At 51.0% G+C, this 19,965-nt stretch overlaps 2 protein-coding genes across 3 annotated transcripts in view; both read right to left on the bottom strand.

Annotated features, from left to right (window-relative positions):
• Positions 1 to 576, bottom strand: part of LOC132451522 (glycogen synthase kinase-3 beta-like) — a 14,955-nt gene extending 14,379 nt beyond the window's left edge. Inside the window, exon 1 of the mRNA XM_060044060.1 lies at positions 270 to 576. Within this exon, the coding sequence (XP_059900043.1) occupies positions 270 to 576 (307 nt within the window). The remainder of the gene's footprint in view (positions 1 to 269) is intronic.
• A 1,683-nt stretch (positions 577 to 2,259) lies between these two features.
• Positions 2,260 to 19,965, bottom strand: part of erf (Ets2 repressor factor) — a 36,907-nt gene continuing 19,201 nt past the window's right edge. Inside the window, exons 2-6 of one of the 2 annotated variants that reach the window (XR_009524051.1) lie at positions 15,070 to 15,304; positions 10,005 to 10,117; positions 6,952 to 7,919; positions 4,537 to 6,574; positions 2,260 to 4,470 (exon numbers count right to left, since the gene is read on the bottom strand). Coding sequence is in view for 1 of the 2 variants with exons in the window: in XM_060043830.1 (XP_059899813.1) it covers positions 5,828 to 6,574; positions 6,952 to 7,919; positions 10,005 to 10,117; positions 15,070 to 15,304 (2,063 nt within the window). In the remaining variant the exon portion in view is untranslated. The other variant, XM_060043830.1, reaches the window with a different exon arrangement.

Here is a 19,965-nt window from a genome sequence, read left to right as displayed (position 1 = left end):
CTTGCTCTAGCTGTAGGTGTAGTCTAGAGTTTGGGAAAGAAAGGTGGTTTACTGTGTTTGCTATTAGTCTATTGCCTGCAAGCATTGTACCTTAATCACTGATATTACCCCGGTCTTAAATTATTAAATCACTCTCACGGGAGCTCAGCTTTCTAAGACACAAGGCGTAGGAGCAGATGGAAAGTGGAAGGGGGAATTCTGCAAATCAGATATCTTCGACGCTGCCGAGGACCCACTGGCCCAGTTTACTTCCACAAATACCCAAATACCCGTGGACCTGCAGTGGCGCTCCATCGCTCCCTGCTGGCGGGCCGTGGAGCTGCAGATTAGTACCGTCGCCCCCTGCTGGCGGGCCATGGACCTGCAGTAAAGGTCCACCGCCCCTGCTGGCGAGCCGTGGAGCTGCAGAGGAGGTCCACCACCCCCTGCTGGGCAGGCCCTGGGCCTGCAGAGGAGGGCCACCGCCCCCTGCTGGCGGGCCATAGATCTGCACTGGCGGTCCCTCGCCCCCTGCTGGCGGGCCCTGGGCCTACAGTTCACGGCCCCCCCTGCTGGGCGGGCCGTGGACCTGCACATTGGGTCCGCTTCACGGTAAGATTACTCGGGCGGATAACTCAAGATTCTACAAGTTTTCTGGAAAACTTCAACTTCTCCAATTATGTTATTACGGTTCAGGGCCTGAATCATTGTATGCGTTTGTTATCCAAATATAATATAGCAATATTAAAAAGTAAAAAAAAGAGGAGGTAGTTCCGATACCATGTTTTAATAGATGATATGTTAGAGCCACTCGATAGGTTTGGCTTATTTTTAATATGCAAGATGTTTTTACTTGTTTAATGTGCATCTAGGAGCTTCATTACTTGATTATATTGTTTAACAGCCTTGCAAATACAGCTCGTTTTTTGTATCAGCTTAGATGGTCAGCCTCTTTCTCTTACACACACAGCAAAACCAGCGCATGTTGATATGATCAGTAGGCCTACAAGGACAAGATATTTATATGCTTTATCAACTAAATGAATCTGTTGTATTTGAATCTCAGTCTAACAAAGACGGTCATCCAATCAGAGGGCGTTTTAAGCAGTTAGGAAACAGCGCGTATACAGGAAGGAGAATGAAGGTCTACATCAACATTGCTAATTATAACAAGCACAATGTTCAAACATTCTACTCCGAAAAGAAAGAACATGCAGGCCTGTATTCCGTTGTTTAGGCGTCTATTAGACTGCAGTACCGACCAAGACCAGGAGAGGTCAGTGGTGTCCTAGTTGGGGTGCCTGTCTCTCCCCCTGCAGTACCGACCACTCCCAACAATACTTTTCATTTATTAAAATGTAAAATACTTAATATCCTTTTGAACAACAGTTTAAAACAAGCATCGGTCCAGATTATGTGTTATGCCGATGGATGTTGACCAAGGAGGTTAAGTCACGTTAACATTATTTATTTGTGCGTGCATCGATCTAACCGCCAAAGGAGTGACCAACGGTCATAACAATAACCCGCAGAATGCCTGGTTGGCAGTTCATCTTTCAGAGCCAATCGCCAATAAGTATCATTCATCAGCTCATCACACGAGCTCGAAGCAAGAAGGGGACTGTTCTGCTGGTTAAAGCTGAAATAAACTGTCAAGTTGTAAAGAAGGAGTTTATTTTCGAGGTCTGCAGGGTGATGATGGCCATCAACACCTGTGAAGATGTCCTTAAAGAGTAAACGGTTTTAGAGCATCATTATTCACGTCTGCGTCGCCCACGGCCATTTCTCCAGAGACGACGTCCTCTCAAAGTTAAATACAGATTCTGAAGTTGTAAGAGAAGTTGAATTCAAGATTATGTGCTATATTCATGAAGCCCAACTACTACCTTCAAAAGTCGTGTAATACAGCAGTTTTAGGAAGAAAACGTCATGTTTCTGGACACTCACTACGTGACTTTACGACTTCACGTGGTTCCCTCGCGGTTCTTCTTCCCCAAATGTAGGTGAACATGACCACAATGCGGGATATGTGTTCGAGTAAAACTCGGTTCAAAATAGGAAATAAAATCGCCAGCCTAATCCTGCATAGATTCTAGTTTATCTGAACAACTTCTCTAACGTTTGGTGCGAAAGATTCAAACAAAACAATACTAAAAATCACTGAATTTTAAAAAACTCATTAAAAAAAAAAAATTGAGACGAAAGAAAATAATCTTCATGTCACGTAGTGTGAAAAAATCCCAACATGCGACAATCAAAAATAAAAAGACAAGACATCCATCCATTTTAACCTGTTTTTTTAATGTACCCTGATTACTGTTTAATTACAAATGAAGATGAAAAGATACAAGATAAACAAAATACAGATGTCTGTTCCATGCCCCTCCTCCCCTCTCTTCATCCTGGAGGGCGACATGCTCAAATACCAAGGTTAAACAAAATAAATCAACGCTTCTTACAAGAATACACCCCTCCGAAATGGAAAGAAAGTTATAGATATATACATAAAAAGGTAAAAAATAAAATAAAATAAAAGGAAATTAAAACAACCGAATTGTTCAAATAAAAAGCAGTTGATAACTCAAACCCCTCTTGTGTTGCTGGTTGTGAAAGGTTGCGGTTAAGCCACGCGGCTAGCATGGATAGCTAGCTAGGCTAACTAGAAGGCTAACTAGCCGGTTAACGGTTAACTAGCTGGTTAACCTCTGCAGGGACTCAAAAGGCGCGACGCCGAGAACGAAAATACGAAGCTTCAGGAAGAGGCGGGCATTTGGCAAGAAGGAACAAAACGTTATGTTAATAATATAATTACAAGAGTAACAGTAATACAAGTCGGAAGGAAGGGGGAACAAATACTAGAAAAGGATAAAAAATAATCGTCATCGGGGAGTTTTGTGGGAGGATATTTTAACGGCAAAAGTGATTTTATTGGCTTCAAGCAACTGGCAAGGCAGCAATGGTCTGGGCAGTGTGTGCATCGCTGGGTGTTTAACGTTAGCTCGGGGTTTCTCTTCGGAGGAACGAGAGCGTCGCTGGTAACTTTTAACAATCGGACGTGACGGTACAAAACTACGAGGTTCAAAAGCCTGCCGGCTGCCTTTAAATCACAGACACACACACACACACACACGCGCACTTCGGATTCCGGGAAGTCCCTCCCTTGCAGTCTATTTTGTGGTTTCTGTGATGTCATTTCCCCCTCTTTCAGAACGGCTCTGTGTGTCTGGTGTGTGTGTGTCTGCCCTGAGCGTGTGTGTGCGTCTGGATGTGTGCGGTAGCTATGGTTATGCCGTCTACACCAGAGAGTGTGTAGGGGTGTCTGATGTCACGTGTGATGTCACCGTCCCCGCTGGCAGCCACAGTGAAGCCACGCTTTGTGTACGAGGGTGTGTAGGAGGGTGTGTGTGTGTGTGTGTGTGTCTGTGTCTGTGTCTGTGTGTGTGTGTGTGCGCGCGCGCGCGTCCTACCCCAGGACGTACACTTTAACAACCCGCCCCTTTCCGCCCAGACCTGAGCGAAGGCGTGTTTGTTTTACCCTACGGAGCGCCCCGGCCAGGCGGGGCCAGCAGGGCGGGGCCCCACTCGCCGCTGCCAGACAGCAGCACGGCCGTTGGCCGGGGGGGGGGGGGGAAAGCTGTTCCATGTGTGTTTCCACCGGCGGTCGACTTAAACCACTCCTGCCCGGTTGCCCCACCCACCTGGGCGCGCCGGGACGTGGAAACAAACAGCCAGGAGACGAGGGACCCTGTTGTGTCAATACTATGAAAATATACAGGAGCTACTGTCATACCCGGCTGCAGAACACCGCTGAGAATACGGCCAGTCAAATAGATATATCTCTCTCTCTATATCTATATCTAGACATATATAGATATAGCACTCAAAAATAGAAAGGATTCTTCATGATCGGTATGAAATGGCGGCAGTGAAATATAGCATTTTCTTTTCGTTTCCATAGATATTCAAATATAGTATTTATGCGTCCGTTGTGCTTTTATTTTGTAGTTCTTTTTTTAAATAAAAACAGAAGGCATGATGGTCCTCTGAGTCGTTTGGCTAAAAGGGGGAGGGGCTTTCTAAAAAAAGGCACAGTATTCTTCGTCGTCTTTTTGTTCGTTAAAATGGGCGCATTATATCAATTTCTTTTACACTATACTGATAAAACGTCGTAGAAAAGAGCGTGTGTTTAAAACGTCTCGTGGAGGCGTACGTCGTGGGCATTCCTGTTGTGGTCCTTGTTGTCGTCGAGCACATCACCCGTCGTCACGCAGCCCGGTCGTCACGACGACGGGGCCCGAGGCGGACCGAGGCAACAGACGGGCCATTATCGCACACACAACGCGCCGAAAATAGAGACAAAAAGAGGACAGAACGGGGCGATCAGCGGATCTCCGAACGCCCTCAGAGCCAGTCGCTCGCTCTCTCTCTCTCTGTCTCTCTCTCACTCTCTTCTCTCTCCCTCACTCTCTCTCTCTCTCTCTCCCTCACTCTCTCTCTCTCACTCGCCCGCCCTCTCTCTCTCCCTCATTCTCTCTCTCACTCGCCCTCTCTCTGCACGAGGCACTACTGTCCTTGGAGAACACTGAGACACACAGCGCATACAGATACACCACTTCTGCTTGTATATATAAACAGTTTTCTCTTCAGGAGGAGGAGGAGTCAACCAATGCCCCAGCTCCTCCTCCCGACTCCCTCCCATTGGCCGGTCCCCCGCAATTCTCTCAAAGCCCATTGGTTGAAAAGGAGAAAGTGTACATAATTACAGGGTTCCGTACGGCGCTCTCTACCAATCAGCGTCCTCGAACCGTGGGGAGGGAGAAGCCTAACATGGTGTCCAATCAGAGGCCTTACCTGGCCCGTGAGCGACTGACCGTCTGCTGTTCTGATTGGTTTAACGTCCGCCAGACGTGTGTGGGGGGGGGGGGGGGGGTGGGGGGGGGGGGGTGGGGGTGAGGCTGCCTTGATGCAGTTCCTTGTTCGAAGGCTGTGATTGGCTAGTTCCGGTCATTAGGTTTGAAGGCTGTGATTGGCTAGTTCCGGTCATTAGGTTTGAAGGCTGTGATTGGCTAGTTCCGGTCATTAGGTTTGAAGGCTGTGATTGGTTTGTTCCTTTCAGAGTAAGACACTTTGATCGCCTTGTCGGAACCAGACTGGTCATGTGATCCAATTTCATTGACTGTTTATAATTGTGTTGTTGAAGCGTCCTCCATCTTGTCGGGGGAGGGGTGGCGTTTGTGGGTGTGGCCTAGAGGCCTCCCACCTCCATTTCGTGTAATTCATTTATATTTCATCACATCACGCTGCTGGAGGATCGGACGCTGCTCCGATTAGCCACATCCAATCAGGCAGGTTGATTAGAGGGACTCGTTAGGGACAGGTGAGCTCGTTAAGGACAGGTGAAACGCGTTAAGGACAGGTGAAGGGGTAAGTGGACCCGGATGCTTATCATCCTGACCGGCCAACACAGCTGGACTCCAAGCCCTCTTCTGGAACCTGCAGAGAAACATGGACTTGTGTTGTGCGAGTTCAAACATCTGGGGGCCGCATCGAGGGGGCTCTTGGTAGAACAGGGGCCCAGAATGGGGGCCCCACGGGGTGAGTTTGAGGCTGAGTAGAGGTTCAGTCTTTAGTGTTAGAAGGTCGAAGCAGAGAGACATTCTGCCGTGTTCATGTTGGATGTGTGGAGGTGCTGAAGGCACCCCCCCCCACACACACACACACACACACACACACACAGGTTCACACACTCATGAGGGTCTGGTCTCGCAGGTGTGTGTCCTCATGCGTTAAGGCGTCGGTGGGGCGCTGCCTGGGCGTGTGTGCGTGTGCGTGACCGTGCGCGCGTGTCTCAGCAGCCGGAGTTCTCCAGGGACAGCTGGGCGGTGGCCCTCTGCAGCTCAGAGGAGGAGCGACGCTGGGTGGGCGGGGCCACCCCCAGGCCCTCCACCGCTCCCCCTGCCCCTCCTCCTACTGCTGCTGCTGCCGCCGCTGCTGCTCTGGCCGCCTCCCCGTCCTCCTGCTCGGCGCTCCGCACCTTCTTGTCCTCCGCCTCCTCCCTCTCGCCGTCCGCCTCCATCTTCTGGTCCTCGCTCCAGCGCCGCTTGAAGCGCAGCTTGAGGGGGATGCACAGCGTGCCGCCGGGGCTGATGGGAGCCGACCCCTGACCCGGCTCGCTCTTCAGGCTCAGCAGGGGGAGGGGCGGGAGGCCCGCGCTCAGAGGGGGCGTGGCCGGGGTCTTGAAGACGTCCTCGTCCTCGTCGTCCTCCTCCGGGTGGTGGTGGTGGTGGTGGGGGTGGTGCTGATGCTGCGGCGGCTTGTTGCTATGGAGCGGAGGCGGGGGCCGGCCGGCGGTCCCGTTGCCGAGCTGCAGGTGGCCGGGGATGTAGCGGTGGAGGGCGTGGTGGTGGTGGGGGTGCTGGTGGTGCTGGTGGTGGGGGAGGAGCTTGGGTCGGCTGGTCGGGGTGAACACGTCGCCCTCGTCGTCGTCGCCGTAGTCGTCGTCGTCGTCGTCGCCGTGGTGATTCATCTGCTCGTCCTCCTCGCTGATGTCGGTCACCTCCACCTCCTCGGACTCGTTGTCGGAGATGGGCTCCACCTGGTGGCGGGGGGAGGGAACAACAAGGGTAAATAAACAGCGTTTATAACCAGTGGCCTAACCCTCAAAGCGCTTTACTGATACTGCCTCACATTCACCCGTTCACGCACACGTTCACACACCGACGGCGGAGTCAGCCACGCAGGGCAAAGTCGGGAGCAGTCAGGGTGAAGATCTCGATCCAGCCACCTTCCTGTGACCAGCCAACCCGCTCTACCCCCTGAGCATCATGCCGCCAACATGCGTTTAATGCACGCTACATTTTGCAATATCCATGAAGCCAGGTGGACTGTAATGATTCAGCCTTCTGCTGCAAAACATCCCATAATACACACTCATCATCCCATAATACACACTCCGTCATCGTGGGAACGTACCTTGATCTTGGGCGTCGCCATGGCAGCGTGGTTAGAGTGCATGCCGGAGCCCGCGGAGGCCGCCGATTGGCCGTGGGCGGAGGAGGAGGAGGAAGAGGAGGAGGAGGAGCAGCCCCCGTCCCGCTGCTTGCGTCCGAGCGGCGGCGGCTGCAGCTTGAACTTGAAGGGGGAGGGGTGCTGCTGGTCGTCCAGCCCCGCCCCCAGGGACCCCGCCAGCGAATGGGAGAGGTGCATGGGCGGCGGGGGGGCGTGCAGCAGGTGGTGGGCGGGGGGCTTGTCGTGGGCGGGCTGCGGCGGCGGCGGCGGCGGCGGGGGCGCGGGCCGGTGCGGCTGGGGGATCAGGATGTTGGGGTAGTGCAGGAAGGCGCGGGGGCTCAGGTGGTAGTTGTACACCGACTGGGCGTGGGCCTGCAGGTAGCGCTTCATGTCGTCCGCGTTGAAGGAGAAGTGGGAGCCCAGCATGGGGGAGGACATGGAGGGGGACGGGGTGTAGGGCAGGTGGGAGCCCGGCGTCATGGACAGCCCCGGGGAGAGCGTGGGGCCCAGGTGGCCCCCGGGGCCGGGCAGCGGGGACACGGGGAAGGGGGACAGCTGCTCCGAGTGGACCCGGGGGGTGGGCCGGGCCAGGTGCGCCCCGGAGCCGTACATGCGGAACAGGGACTCGTGGGTCATGCGCGGCGGCAGGAGGCCCCTGAAGGAGCGGTCGGGGCCCCCCAGGCCCCGGTCGTCGCCGGGGGCCCCGCCCCCGCCGCCGCCCCCCCCCACCGTCTCCTCCAGCTCCGAGTTGGTGGAGGTGCCGTCGCTGCAGTCGCTGACGGAGCCCCGCGCCATGCGCCGCGCCACGCCGCTGAACACCCCCGGGCTGCGGAGGTCCTCGCTGGGGGAGAGCACCTCCGACGGCGTGGAGGGCGGGAAACGGAAGTGGGAGCCGCCGCTGGTGATGGGCGGGGCGCTCTGGGGGACGCGTCCTGGGGGGGGGGGGGGGGGGGAGAGAGAGTATTAAGAGACTGACTTTGAGGAAGTAATATGGATTACAACTAGTGCGGTCAGTTAAACGCGTTATTAACGGCGTTAACGCAAACCAATTTTAACGGCGTAAATTTCTTTTGTCGCGCGATTAACGCAATTCTTAAAAAAAAAAAATAATAATAATTGTCTTTGGCTCAAAATAAAGAAGCAGTAGCCTGACTGCTATGTTCAAGGCAGTATGTTTGTATGTTCATCGTTTAATTGCACTATAGGCTTTTTTTTGTATCGTCCTGTTTTGATCAGTATATGCCAATGTTGTTATCAATAAAAAACAATTTGCACAAGGCAAGTCGATGCACTTCTCCATGTTGATAAGAGCATTAAAATTAGAGCAATTAATGGGACAAAGAAATCAAGGGACATTTAGCATAGAAAAAAGAATTGCGATTAATCGCGAGTTAACTATGACATTAATGCGATTAATCGCGATTAAATATTTTAATCGCTTGACAGCACTAATTATAACTAGTAGCACCGAGACCCCCGCTCCAATCTCGTCTGGAGCACACTGAGACAAGATACTGCTATGAACTACAACGAGTTAGTACTAATTACTAGTATAAGAGCTCTGAGGGACACACACAAGTGTGTGTGTGTATTAGGAGTGAGAGATGAGCAAATCACTACCACTACTAACTAATTGCTTTCTCTGTTGCGTACGGGGAATGGGTTAACCTAGTGATTGTTAGTGCTTGACACTTGGTGCTATGAACATCCTTACTGTGCCGACAACGCTATATTGTCGTTTCTCTTTCTCCCGACGGATGTAGGCTACCTATTGTGAGTCGCTTTTGGGTACAAGCGTCTGCTACCGCCTTGAATGTAAATGTATGTAGCCGTTCATTTGTTTTAGTAGTATGACCTCATCATGAGCTCATAATAACTACGAGCGGTACTCAATAGTATTAGTACTAGGAACACGTCAGCTTGGCCGGAGCACTGCTCGTTCTACTACGGTACGAACACTACATCAGCAGGGGAGTGTTCATGTAAAAAAAAAAAAACAGTTTAGCAAGGACGGAAAAGGGAAAAAAAAAAGCTAAAGTTAACCCAAAGCAGTGGAGGACAAGTTGTACACAGATGAAATAGTGCGTGTGCAGCAGTATGATGGAGGGTCTGGCTCGCTGACAGGCTGCCCCGCGCGGAGCCAGACAACCCCTTAAATATTGGAAAAGTCTCACTTACTGCCATCACAAACACAGGATGGGCTGCTCCGCAGTTTCCACTACCGTGTGTGTGTGTGTGTGTGTGTGTGTGTGTGTGTGTGTGTGTGTGTGTGTGTGTGTGTGTGTGTGTGTGTGTGTGTGTGTGTGTGTGTGTGTGTGTGTGTGTGTGACCACGATGGCTTTCAGAATTAGTCTCAAAGCTTTTGTTTGTTCTTTCTGTGTGTGTGTATAGAAACCATATTCATGCAAACCATGTGTGTGTGTCAACGTGCATGTGTGTCTTCAATATTAATGCATGCATGTGTGTGTGTGTGTGTGTGTGGGGCAGACCACATCAGACATCCCATAATAAGAGCCGGGTGCTGGACGCCCGTCAAGAGCCACCACTCTGTTTACGCCCCCACAGCCCCCGGGGGTGTGTCTGGGGGGGGGGGGGGGGGGTCTACACACATGTGTATCTGGAGTGTGTTAACAAAATGCTCAGCATTCATATTGACACACACCATGTGTGTCACAAGAGAGTTTGAGTGGATCTGGGACTGAACAGATTGAACGTGCATGCCAAGTGTGTGGAGTTATGGTCGTGTACTGACATGTGTGTGACGCGCATGTGTATGCGCGTGATGTGTACTGACACGTGCGTGAGCTATGTGCGTTAAGATGTGTGCGACTGTGTGAACTGACATGTGTGTGAAGTGTGTGCGTGTACTGACGTGTGTGTGTGTGTGTGTGTGTCTGTGTGCGCGCGTTATATGCTTCAAGATGTGTGCGACTGTGTGACATGTGTGCAAGGTGTGTGCGCGTGTTTACTGACATGCGTGTGTCTGTGTTCCGAGATGCGTGTTTGTGTGTACTGACCAGAGCCCATGTCGATGAAGGGGTAGTTCACCAGGACCAGCTTGTTGAAGTTGAACTTGTAGGTGAAGCGTTTCCCCTTGGTCTTATGGAGGATCCTCTTGTTGTAGTAATACCTGGAGAGAGACAGGGGGAGACCGTCAGACACAGAGGGAGAGACAGTAATACACCGAGAGAGAGAGCGCCAGGTACACACAGAGAGAAAGAGACCGAGAGAGAGAGAGATACAAATGGAGGGAGAGCCAGAGACCCAAAGAGGGAGAGACAGTTACAAATGGAGGGAGAGAGACAGTCACACACAGTGACACATATTTTCAGGAGTCAGGTGTTCAACCCATCCGTAACTCCCTGCATCGCTCCATCAGACGTCACAAGTGAGACGAGGATGATGTTTCTGTCTAACTGTTATAACCCCAGAAGGTCTTCCTGAGTGGTTGCAGTCATTACTCCTCCATCCAACTCTCCGCCGGCGGCGGCCAGGTACTTCACAGCCAACAAAGTCGCGCGTTAGCCAGCCGCGTGCAGCACACAGTGCCTCGCTGAGTGGCTCGCCGTGATTGGCCGCCGGTCGTCGTGCCAACAGGTGCTTGAGCGGCAGCACTTCAACTCAACGAGCGGGAGAAGCAATCCACTCACAACCCGGGACTAGAGGCCGGCGCGCACACTCAGCCCCGGAACAAACGCACACCCACACAACGCAAACGCACAAAGGGGCCTTGAGCACGTGTCCCGCATGTGACTCCAACGCTGGCGGAGAACCGGGGTCACGTGACACGAGGAGCGCCACTGGCCCGCCTCGTTGGGTTCACAACACACACCTCAGAACAAACTGGGTCGACCCCACACACAAAGGAAGCCCAGGCCTAGCGCTAAGGTGCTAACGCGCAGCTAATGTTAGCATGCTAATGAAGGGGGGGGGGGGGGGGGGGGGGGCTCTTCTTCCTCCTCACTTCAAATCAAGTCCAACAAAGGCACATTCACACACACACGGACACACACCGAATGCAGGCACGCATTAAAAACAAAGCACACACACACGTTAAAACACAAGCACCCACACACACAGGCTGGCATAAAAAATAATAAAACACACGGTAAAAACACAAGCACACACAAGTTTATAACACACACACACGTTAAAAAACACACAAACATACATGTATTCAGAAAAACACACACGTTAAAACACACACGTTAAAACACACACACACACACACACACACACACACACACTTAAGATCAACCCCTTCACATCAAAGCGAGCGGGATCAATCAGACGCTGAGTTAATGGAGAGCAGCCGGTTCATTAGCGGCCACGTTCCAATAAAGACGCCGCAGAGAGACCGCAGCCCAGACGCGAGGGCCCCCCACTCAGGGGCCCGCACCATGTCACACGCGATGCTCTCCAGGTGTGCACTGTACAGCTGGACAGGCTCACATGTACCTGTGCTGTTGTTGATCCGCTAGCCTCCTTCTGCATGTCGCTGTGACAACTATACAGGCACGCCAGCACCGCGACCCTCTATCATTTACTGTGTACTGTCTAACCCCTACCTGCTCCTTAATGACCTGTCTCTGTACTGTCTAACCCCTACCTGCTCCTTAATGACCTGTCTCTGTACTGTCTAACCCCTACCTGCTCCTTAATGACCTGTCTGTACTGTCTAACCCCTACCTGCTCCTTAACGACCTGTCTCTGTACTGTCTAACCCCTACCTGCTCCTTAACGACCTGTCTCTGTACTGTCTAACCCCTACCTGCTCCTTAATGACTTGTCTCTGTACTGTCTAACCCCTACCTGCTCCTTAATGACCTGTCTGTACTGTCTAACCCCTACCTGCTCCTTAACGACCTGTCTCTGTACTGTCTAACCCCTACCTGCTCCTTAACGACCTGTCTCTGTACTGTCTAACCCCTACCTGCTCCTTAACGACCTGTCTCTGTACTGTCTAACCCTTACCTGCTCCTTAATGACCTGTCTCTGTACTGTCTAACCCCTACCTGCTCCTTAATGACCTGTCTGTACTGTCTAACCCCTACCTGCTCCTTAATGACCTGTCTCTGTACTGTCTACCCCCTACCTGCTCCTTAATGACCTGTCTGTACTGTCTAACCCCTACCTGCTCCTTAATGACCTGTCTCTGTACTGTCTAACCCCTACCTGCTCCTTAATGACCTGTCTCTGTACTGTCTACCCCCTACCTGCTCCTTAGTGACCTGTCTCTGTACTGTCTAACCCCTACCTGCTCCTTAATGACCTGTCTCTGTACTGTCTAACCCCTACCTGCTCCTTAATGACCTGTCTCTGTACTGTCTAACCCCTACCTGCTCCTTAATGACCTGTCTCTGTACTGTCTAACCCCTACCTGCTCCTTAAAGACCTGTCTCTGTACTGTCTAACCCCTACCTGCTCCTTAGTGACCTGTCTCTGTACTGTCTAACCCCTACCTGCTCCTTAAAGATCTGTCTCTGTACTGTCTAACCCCTACCTGCTCCTTAATGACCTGTCTCTGTACTGTCTACCCCCTACCTGCTCCTTAATGACCTGTCTCTGTACTGTCTAACCCCTACCTGCTCCTTAAAGACCTGTCTCTGTACTGTCTAACCCCTACCTGCTCCTTAATGACCTGTCTCTGTACTGTCTAACCCCTACCTGCTCCTTAATGACCTGTCTCTGTACTGTCTAACCCCTACCTGCTCCTTAAAGATCTGTCTCTGTACTGTCTAACCCCTACCTGCTCCTTAATGACCTGTCTCTGTACTGTCTACCCCCTACCTGCTCCTTAATGACCTGTCTCTGTACTGTCTAACCCCTACCTGCTCCTTAAAGACCTGTCTCTGTACTGTCTAACCCCTACCTGCTCCTTAATGACCTGTCTCTGTACTGTCTAACCCCTACCTGCTCCTTAATGACCTGTCTCTGTACTGTCTATCCCCTACCTGCTCCTTAATGACCTGTCTCTGTACTGTCTATCCCCTACCTGCTCCTTAATGACCTGTCTCTGTACTGTCTAACCCCTACCTGCTCCTTAATGACTGTCTGTACTGTCTAACCCCTACCTGCTACTTAATGACCTGTGTACTGTGACGTCTAACCCCTACCTGCTCCTTAATGACCCGTCTCTGTACTGTCTAACCCCTACCTGCTCCTTAATGACCCGTCTCTGTACTGTCTAACCCCTACCTGCTCCTTAAAGACCTGTCTCTGTACTGTCTAACCCCTACCTGCTCCTTAATGACCTGTCTCTGTACTGTCTAACCCCTACCTGCTCCTTAATGACCTGTCTCTGTACTGTTTAACCCCTACCTGCTCCTTAATGACCTGTCTCTGTACTGTCTAACCCCTACCTGCCCCTTAATGACCTGTCTCTGTACTGTCTAACCCCTACCTGCTCCTTAATGACCTGTCTCTGTACTGTCTAACCCCTACCTGCTCCTTAATGACCCATCTCTGTACTGTCTAACCCCTACCTGCTCCTTAATGACCTGTCTCTGTACTGTCTAACCCCTACCTGCTCCTTAATGACCCGTCTCTGTACTGTCTAACCCCTACCTGCTCCTTAATGACCTGTCTCTGTACCGTCTAACCCCTACCTGCTCCTTAATGAACTGTGTACTGTCTAACCCCTACCGGCTCCTTAATGACCCGTCTCTGTACTGTCTAACCCCTACCTGCTCCTTAATGACCTGTCTCTGTACCGTCTAACCCCTACCTGCTCCTTAATGACCTGTCTCTGTACTGTCTAGCCCCTACCTGCTCCTTAATGACCTGTCTCTGTACTGTCTAACCCCTACCTGCTCCTTAATGACCTGTCTCTGTACTGTCTAACCCCTACCTGCTCCTTAATGACCTGTCTCTGTACTGTCTAGCCCCTACCTGCTCCTTAATGACCTGTCTCTGTACTGTCTAACCCCTACCTGCTCCTTAATGACCTGTCTCTGTACTGTCTAACCCCTACCTGCTCCTTAATGACCTGTCTCTGTACTGTCTAACCCCTACCTGCTCCTTAATGACCCGTCTCTGTACTGTCTAACCCCTACCTGCTCCTTAATGACCTGTCTCTGTACCGTCTAACCCCTACCTGCTCCTTAATGAACTGTGTACTGTCTAACCCCTACCGGCTCCTTAATGACCTGTCTCTGTACTGTCTAACCCCTACCTGCCCCTTAATGACCTGCCCGTCATGGGGTCACTAAGGAGCAGGTAGGGGTTAGACAGTTAAGTCCAGCCTCCTCCTTATCCATACATCAATCCCCTGTAAGTCCCTGTGGAGCGTGTGATAAAAGGCCTCAGGCTGAGTCAATAACCCAGAGGCCTCCAGGACTTTGTATCCCTGTAGCTCCGAGTGCAGTGCCGTCGTGTTCGGACCGGACTCCATCGCACACCCTGAGTCACGTCGACAGACCCAAGTCCAACGCACAGCACCAACACAAACACAAACAAAAGGCAGCTGGTGTGGAGGAGATCTGCGTGTATTTCTGCGCGCGTTTGTGTGGGTCTAGGTGGCGGAACAAGTCGGTCGCCGCGGGAACCGTAAGCTCGGAACATGCGTGTGTATGTTCCCGTTGACAGCTTGAGATCTAAATGAGGACTGTTCTCAGCACTACACATGTTGCGTGTGCTAGTAGGGGGTGTGTGCGTGTGTTTGTGTGGTAGTGTGTGTGGTAGTGTGTGCAACAACCAACACACCGACAAACTGACACCTCATCACCAAGACATCAACAACAACAAAAACAGCACCAACACACAAACAAACCCATATCAACAACCACCGAGACGTCATCGCAAGCACACACGACAAACTCTAAACAAATTGATCTCCAACACACACACAACAATAAAACTCATCACCAACACAAAATATCCCTCCTTTCCTCCCTCCCTCCTCTTTTCTTCTTTCTTTCCTCCTCCTCCTCCTCTTCTTCTTATTATTCTTCTTCTTCCCTCTCCTTCTCTCCCATCCTCCCTCCTCCTCTTCTTCCCCCCTCCCCTCCCTCCTCTCCCCACCCTCCCTCCTCCCCTCCCTCCTCCCACCTCTCCCCCACTCCTCCTCTCCCCCCCTCTCACCTCAGTGCACGGCTCAGCTTGTCGTAGTTCATCTGGGGTTTGCACTTGCGCGCCCCCCACAGCCGTGCCACCTCGTCGGGGTCCTTGATGACGAACTCCCCGTAGTCGCCCTGCCAGGCGATCACCTCGTGGTACTCCTCCTTCCTCAGCAGCTCCAGGATGAAGTGCCACAGCTGGATCTGTCTGGAGCCCGGGCTGGACTCGGGCTTGTAGGCCCACTCCGGGAAGGCGAACCCTGGGTAACACGGAGAGAGGGGGAGGGGGGGGGAGGGTGGAGGTGAGTGACATGGGAAGAGTCTACGGGTCGGTCGAGTTAATTCACTGCATTGACACAGCGAATCGTAGAAGAAAAATAAATATAAATCTAACTGATCTCCAGTCAGCTACGCTAACAAAACCCCAAAGAATAAAAATTGAATAGAATCGTTATTTTTTTCTTGTAGCCTTTGCGATTGCATATCACGTTCTATCACATCGCGATTCCGATTTGAATTTGATTAATCTTTCAGCCGTACTTCTGAATGGGCAGAGATAAAAAATGGAGGAACGAAACATGCAAAACAAAGGGTGGGCAGGTATGGGTTTCTGCGGTCTGACTCCCTTGAGGTGGGATGTTCGGCTTTAGTTTCACTTCCAGCTTGCGTTAGGTACTTTCACCGCCACGGTGAGAACTTCCGCACAGTGGGAACCGAGAAAAGAGCCGTGAGATGCGCTCGACAGCGGGTGAACCATCGTGATACCGCCACACTCATTGATGGCTGCTTTGTGATACGAAGGATAAGAGAAGGACACAGAGAGAGAGAGTGCAAAAGACAGAGGGAGTGAGAGAGGAGGTGACGAGAGGGAGCAAAGGACAGAGCAAGAGGAGGAGAGGAGGAGACGAGAGAGGGAGAGAGAAGGAAACAAGATGACAAGAGAGGATAAGAGAGGGAGAGAGAAGGAGACAAGGTGACAAGAGAGGGCAAGAGAGGGAGAGAGGAGGAGACAAGAGAGGGATAGAGAAGGAGACAAGGTGACAAGAGAGGGCAAGAGAGGGAGAGAGGAGAAGACAAGAGAGGAAGAGAGGAGGAGACAAGAGAGGGAGAGAGAAGGAGACAAGAGAGGGCAAGAGAGGGAGAGAGGAGGAGACAAGAGAGGGAGAGAGGAGGAGACAAGGAGAACAGAGAGGGAAAAAGACAGAGAGGAGGAGAGGAGGAGACAAGGAGACGAGGGAGGGAGGGAGGCCGCGAGGAGGAGACAAGGAGACCAGGAAGGGCTGCCAAAGCGCCTGTACAAAGCGCTGTTGGTGGCAGCCCGTGTTGGGGGGGGGGGGGGGGGTTCTCCTCCACAGAGATAGTGGCTCCAGACACATCAAGACATGCTGGCAGAGTGTGAAGGTCTGCCGTGCTCTCAGCGCTATCAGTGCCCGGACCGCTATCAGTATCAAAGCCCCCCCCTATCAGCCCCTCACGCACCACCGATTACAGCCAGCCTTGAGAGGCACACAGACTCAATACACGCTCCGCTGGACCAACGCCAGGAACCACACTCCACCACACACACACATAGAGAGACACACATATACAGAGACACAAACACAGAGAGAAACACAGAGACACACTCCACCAGACACACATATACAGAGACGCACACACACGCAAACATATATGAGAGACACACGCACACACAGTCACACACACACATATATAGAGAGAGAGACACGCACACACACACACAGAGAGAGAGACACACATATACAAACATAAAGACACACACACGTTCCCACTTTCACACAACTACACATGACTTTGTGTAATTCCGTGGGTTGCAATAAAAGACTCAACACCATTTTAACACAAGGCCAAGGCAGCGTGCATAGACACACAAACACACACACACATACCTCATTAAGACCAGATGTGTGTTGGCTACAAGCCTGTGAATGCTATGTGTGGGAAGCATATGGACACACTACAACACAGTCACACAGAAAGAGAGAGAACTAGAGACAGAGAGACAGAGACAGACAGAGACAGACCCAAAGAGAAAGAGACAGAGACAGACAGAGGGAGAGAGACATGCTGAGAGAGATGGATGGAGAGTGACAGAGACACAAGGAGAAAGAGCAAGTGATCAGTTTGGGTGTAACATACAGACTGTACAAAAAAAAAAAAAAAAAGGTTCAAACTGAGTTTTCATCTGTGTCCATTTGTGGAAACTACCGACCGAAGTGACAAAACAATTCAAACGGCCACAATCCCGGCTACATGCTGAGATTCAGAACGCGGTTTCAGTTCTAGCTCGTGGGGTGTTTCCTCGCCTCGCTGACGTAGGAACGTCCGCCTGAACACAGGTCAGGTCACCGTCCCGGTTTCCCACACCGAAACCGAAAAACCCCCGTGCCGTGATCCCGTCGCCATGACAACATCGGCCCGGCTGACATCACGCCGGCCCCGCGGCCACGGCGAGCGTCAGACGGGAACCCTGCAGCCTTGCTCCGCGGGCAGCTGGCTGCAGGGTTCACGTGAGGCGTGGGGGTGGGGGGGATGGGGGTCAGGTTGCCGGTGAGCAGACGTGATGACGGCGGCCTGGCCTCAACTCTGCACTGCTGTGACTGCGGCCGGCGGGGACGAGGCCGCCGCCTCAGAAGTCCCGCACGTCTCACACGTTGCTGAGTGGACGGTTTGTCCTCACCGGCGGTACACAACCGGTCCGTGTGGTTCTACGCTAGGGCTTTGACTCCGAACCTCGTTATTCGAATATAACTCGAATATCAAAAAATAAATCAAAATTCGAACGAATATTAGGCAGCCCTTAATATTCAAACCCGTTATGGGCAGGCCAAGAGGGAGGGACGTCGGAGAACCCGACGCAGACTATTCATAATATTGTAATGACCACGGAAGAGGCAGTGAGTAGTATTGATTAGACAGCGGTTTATTAGAAACCTAATAAACCGTCGGAACGCGCAAGACCGGTAACCATAGCAACACCGGTAAACAAACCTCTCAACGCCCAATCCAGGTCTTACCGAAGGCATTTAATGGTCAAAATATTATTGATAAATATTAGAATATATTCGAATATTAATATTAATAAACAAACAAACTTCTAATAGGATTTTTGGGCATAAGTCAAAGCCCTATTCTACGCTTGGTTCTGTAGCTTCCGGGGACGTCTGAAGTTGTGCGCAGGAGATGCTGTGTGTTTATGTGAGCGCTGTGTGTCACTTTGGAGGAAATTACATGCTGCCCCCCCAGGGCTAGTGGGTCATTTGATGTGTGCGAGGGGCCGTGGATCGTTGTCAGTGCGCTACATGTGTGTGTTTGTGTGTGTACTTCAAGCGTATGGGTCTCTCTGTAATGTCCTACATGTTGGTGTTTGCTACATGTGTACAGGTCTCCGTGTTCGCGTGTGCTACATATGTGTGTGTGGGTGCGTGCGTCTGTGTGTGCCTCCCTATTTGTATTAGGGCTTTGACTCCGAACTTCGTAATTCGAATATAATTCGAATATCAAAAAATAAATCAAAATTCGAACGAATATTAGGCAGTCCTTAATATTCGAACCCGTTATGGGCAGGCCAAGAGGGAGAGACGTCGGAGAACCCGACGCAGTCTATTCATAATATTGTAATGACCACGGAAGAGGCAGTGAATGAAGTATTGATTAGACAGCAATTTATTAGAAACCCAATAAACCGTTGGAACACGCAAGACCGGTAACCATAGCAACGCCGGTAAACAAACCTCGCAAAACCCAATCCAGGGCTGAATCCGAATCCTCATACTTATAGTATGCATTTTGTAGTACGCCACAAATATAGCGCGTCCGAATGCTCAGTGTGCATTGTGTAGTACAGAAAACGTTCAAGAATGCGTACTACCGCCACAGTGTACAACGGTAGGTCACTACGCTATCCCACAATGCAACCGGAGTTTGGTAACGAACGAAGAAGAGATGGCTGACCCGACACGACCAACAGCGGCTTAGAAAGACTTCGTAGAAAGCGGCGAAAAAAGAGACATTAAAAAGAGTAAAAAAGTAAAGCAAGTAATTAAGTAAAAAGAGACATTTTTAATTTAATAGCAACGATGACAAGACGGAAAACAGGTAATTTATCAAGGTAATTTTGCCGGCATCTGAGGGGAGACACGTCATCTCCAAACATCCGGTGAAGTTTCGGCGGTGTTCGGAAGCGTTCAGAGGCGTTCTACGCATAGCTGTAGTAGACACTGAACAGAAATAGTATGTACTAAGTATTCGGATTCAGCCCAGGTCTTACTGAGGGCATTTAATGGTCAAAATATTATTAATAAATATTCGAATATTAATATTAATAAACAAACGAACTTCGAATATGATTTTTGGGCAAAAGTCAAAGCCCTAATTTGTATGTGTGTGCGTATGTGCTACATGTGATGGTGGGTGGCTGTGTGTGTGTGCGCGTCTGTTTTTATGTGTGTGCTCCGCCATGAAGGTCACTCCGTGTACACATGTTGTGCGTACACGGAGTGACGCACAACATATATGTGATGAAGGTTATTGTCCTACACAAACACTCATATTTGTTTTATCAAAAATCCATTCAAAAATATGAATCAAAACAGGAAAAAATATGAAATAACTTCTTATGAACATGAGTGCGTGTCGTAGGTGTGTGTGTGTGTGTGTGTGTGTGTGTGTGTGTGTGTGTGTGTGTGTGTGTGTGTGTGTGTGTGTGTGTGTGTGTGTGTGTGTGTGTGTGTGTGTGTGTGTGTGTGTGTGTGTGTGTGTGTATGTGTGTGTGTGTGTGTGTGTGTGTGGGTCTCAGCGTCATGACTGCTGGGGTCTGAATCATAGAAAACACAGTAGGACCGCTGTGACCATAACAACCTCACACTGGGAGGAGGAGGAGGGGTGGAGGAGGGGGAGGAGG

The sequence above is a fragment of the Gadus macrocephalus genome, chromosome 22 (genome assembly GCF_031168955.1).
Source record: "Gadus macrocephalus chromosome 22, ASM3116895v1".
In the NCBI taxonomy this organism is placed as follows: domain Eukaryota; kingdom Metazoa; phylum Chordata; class Actinopteri; order Gadiformes; family Gadidae; genus Gadus; species Gadus macrocephalus.
This window is presented reverse-complemented; position numbering and strand designations above follow the sequence as displayed.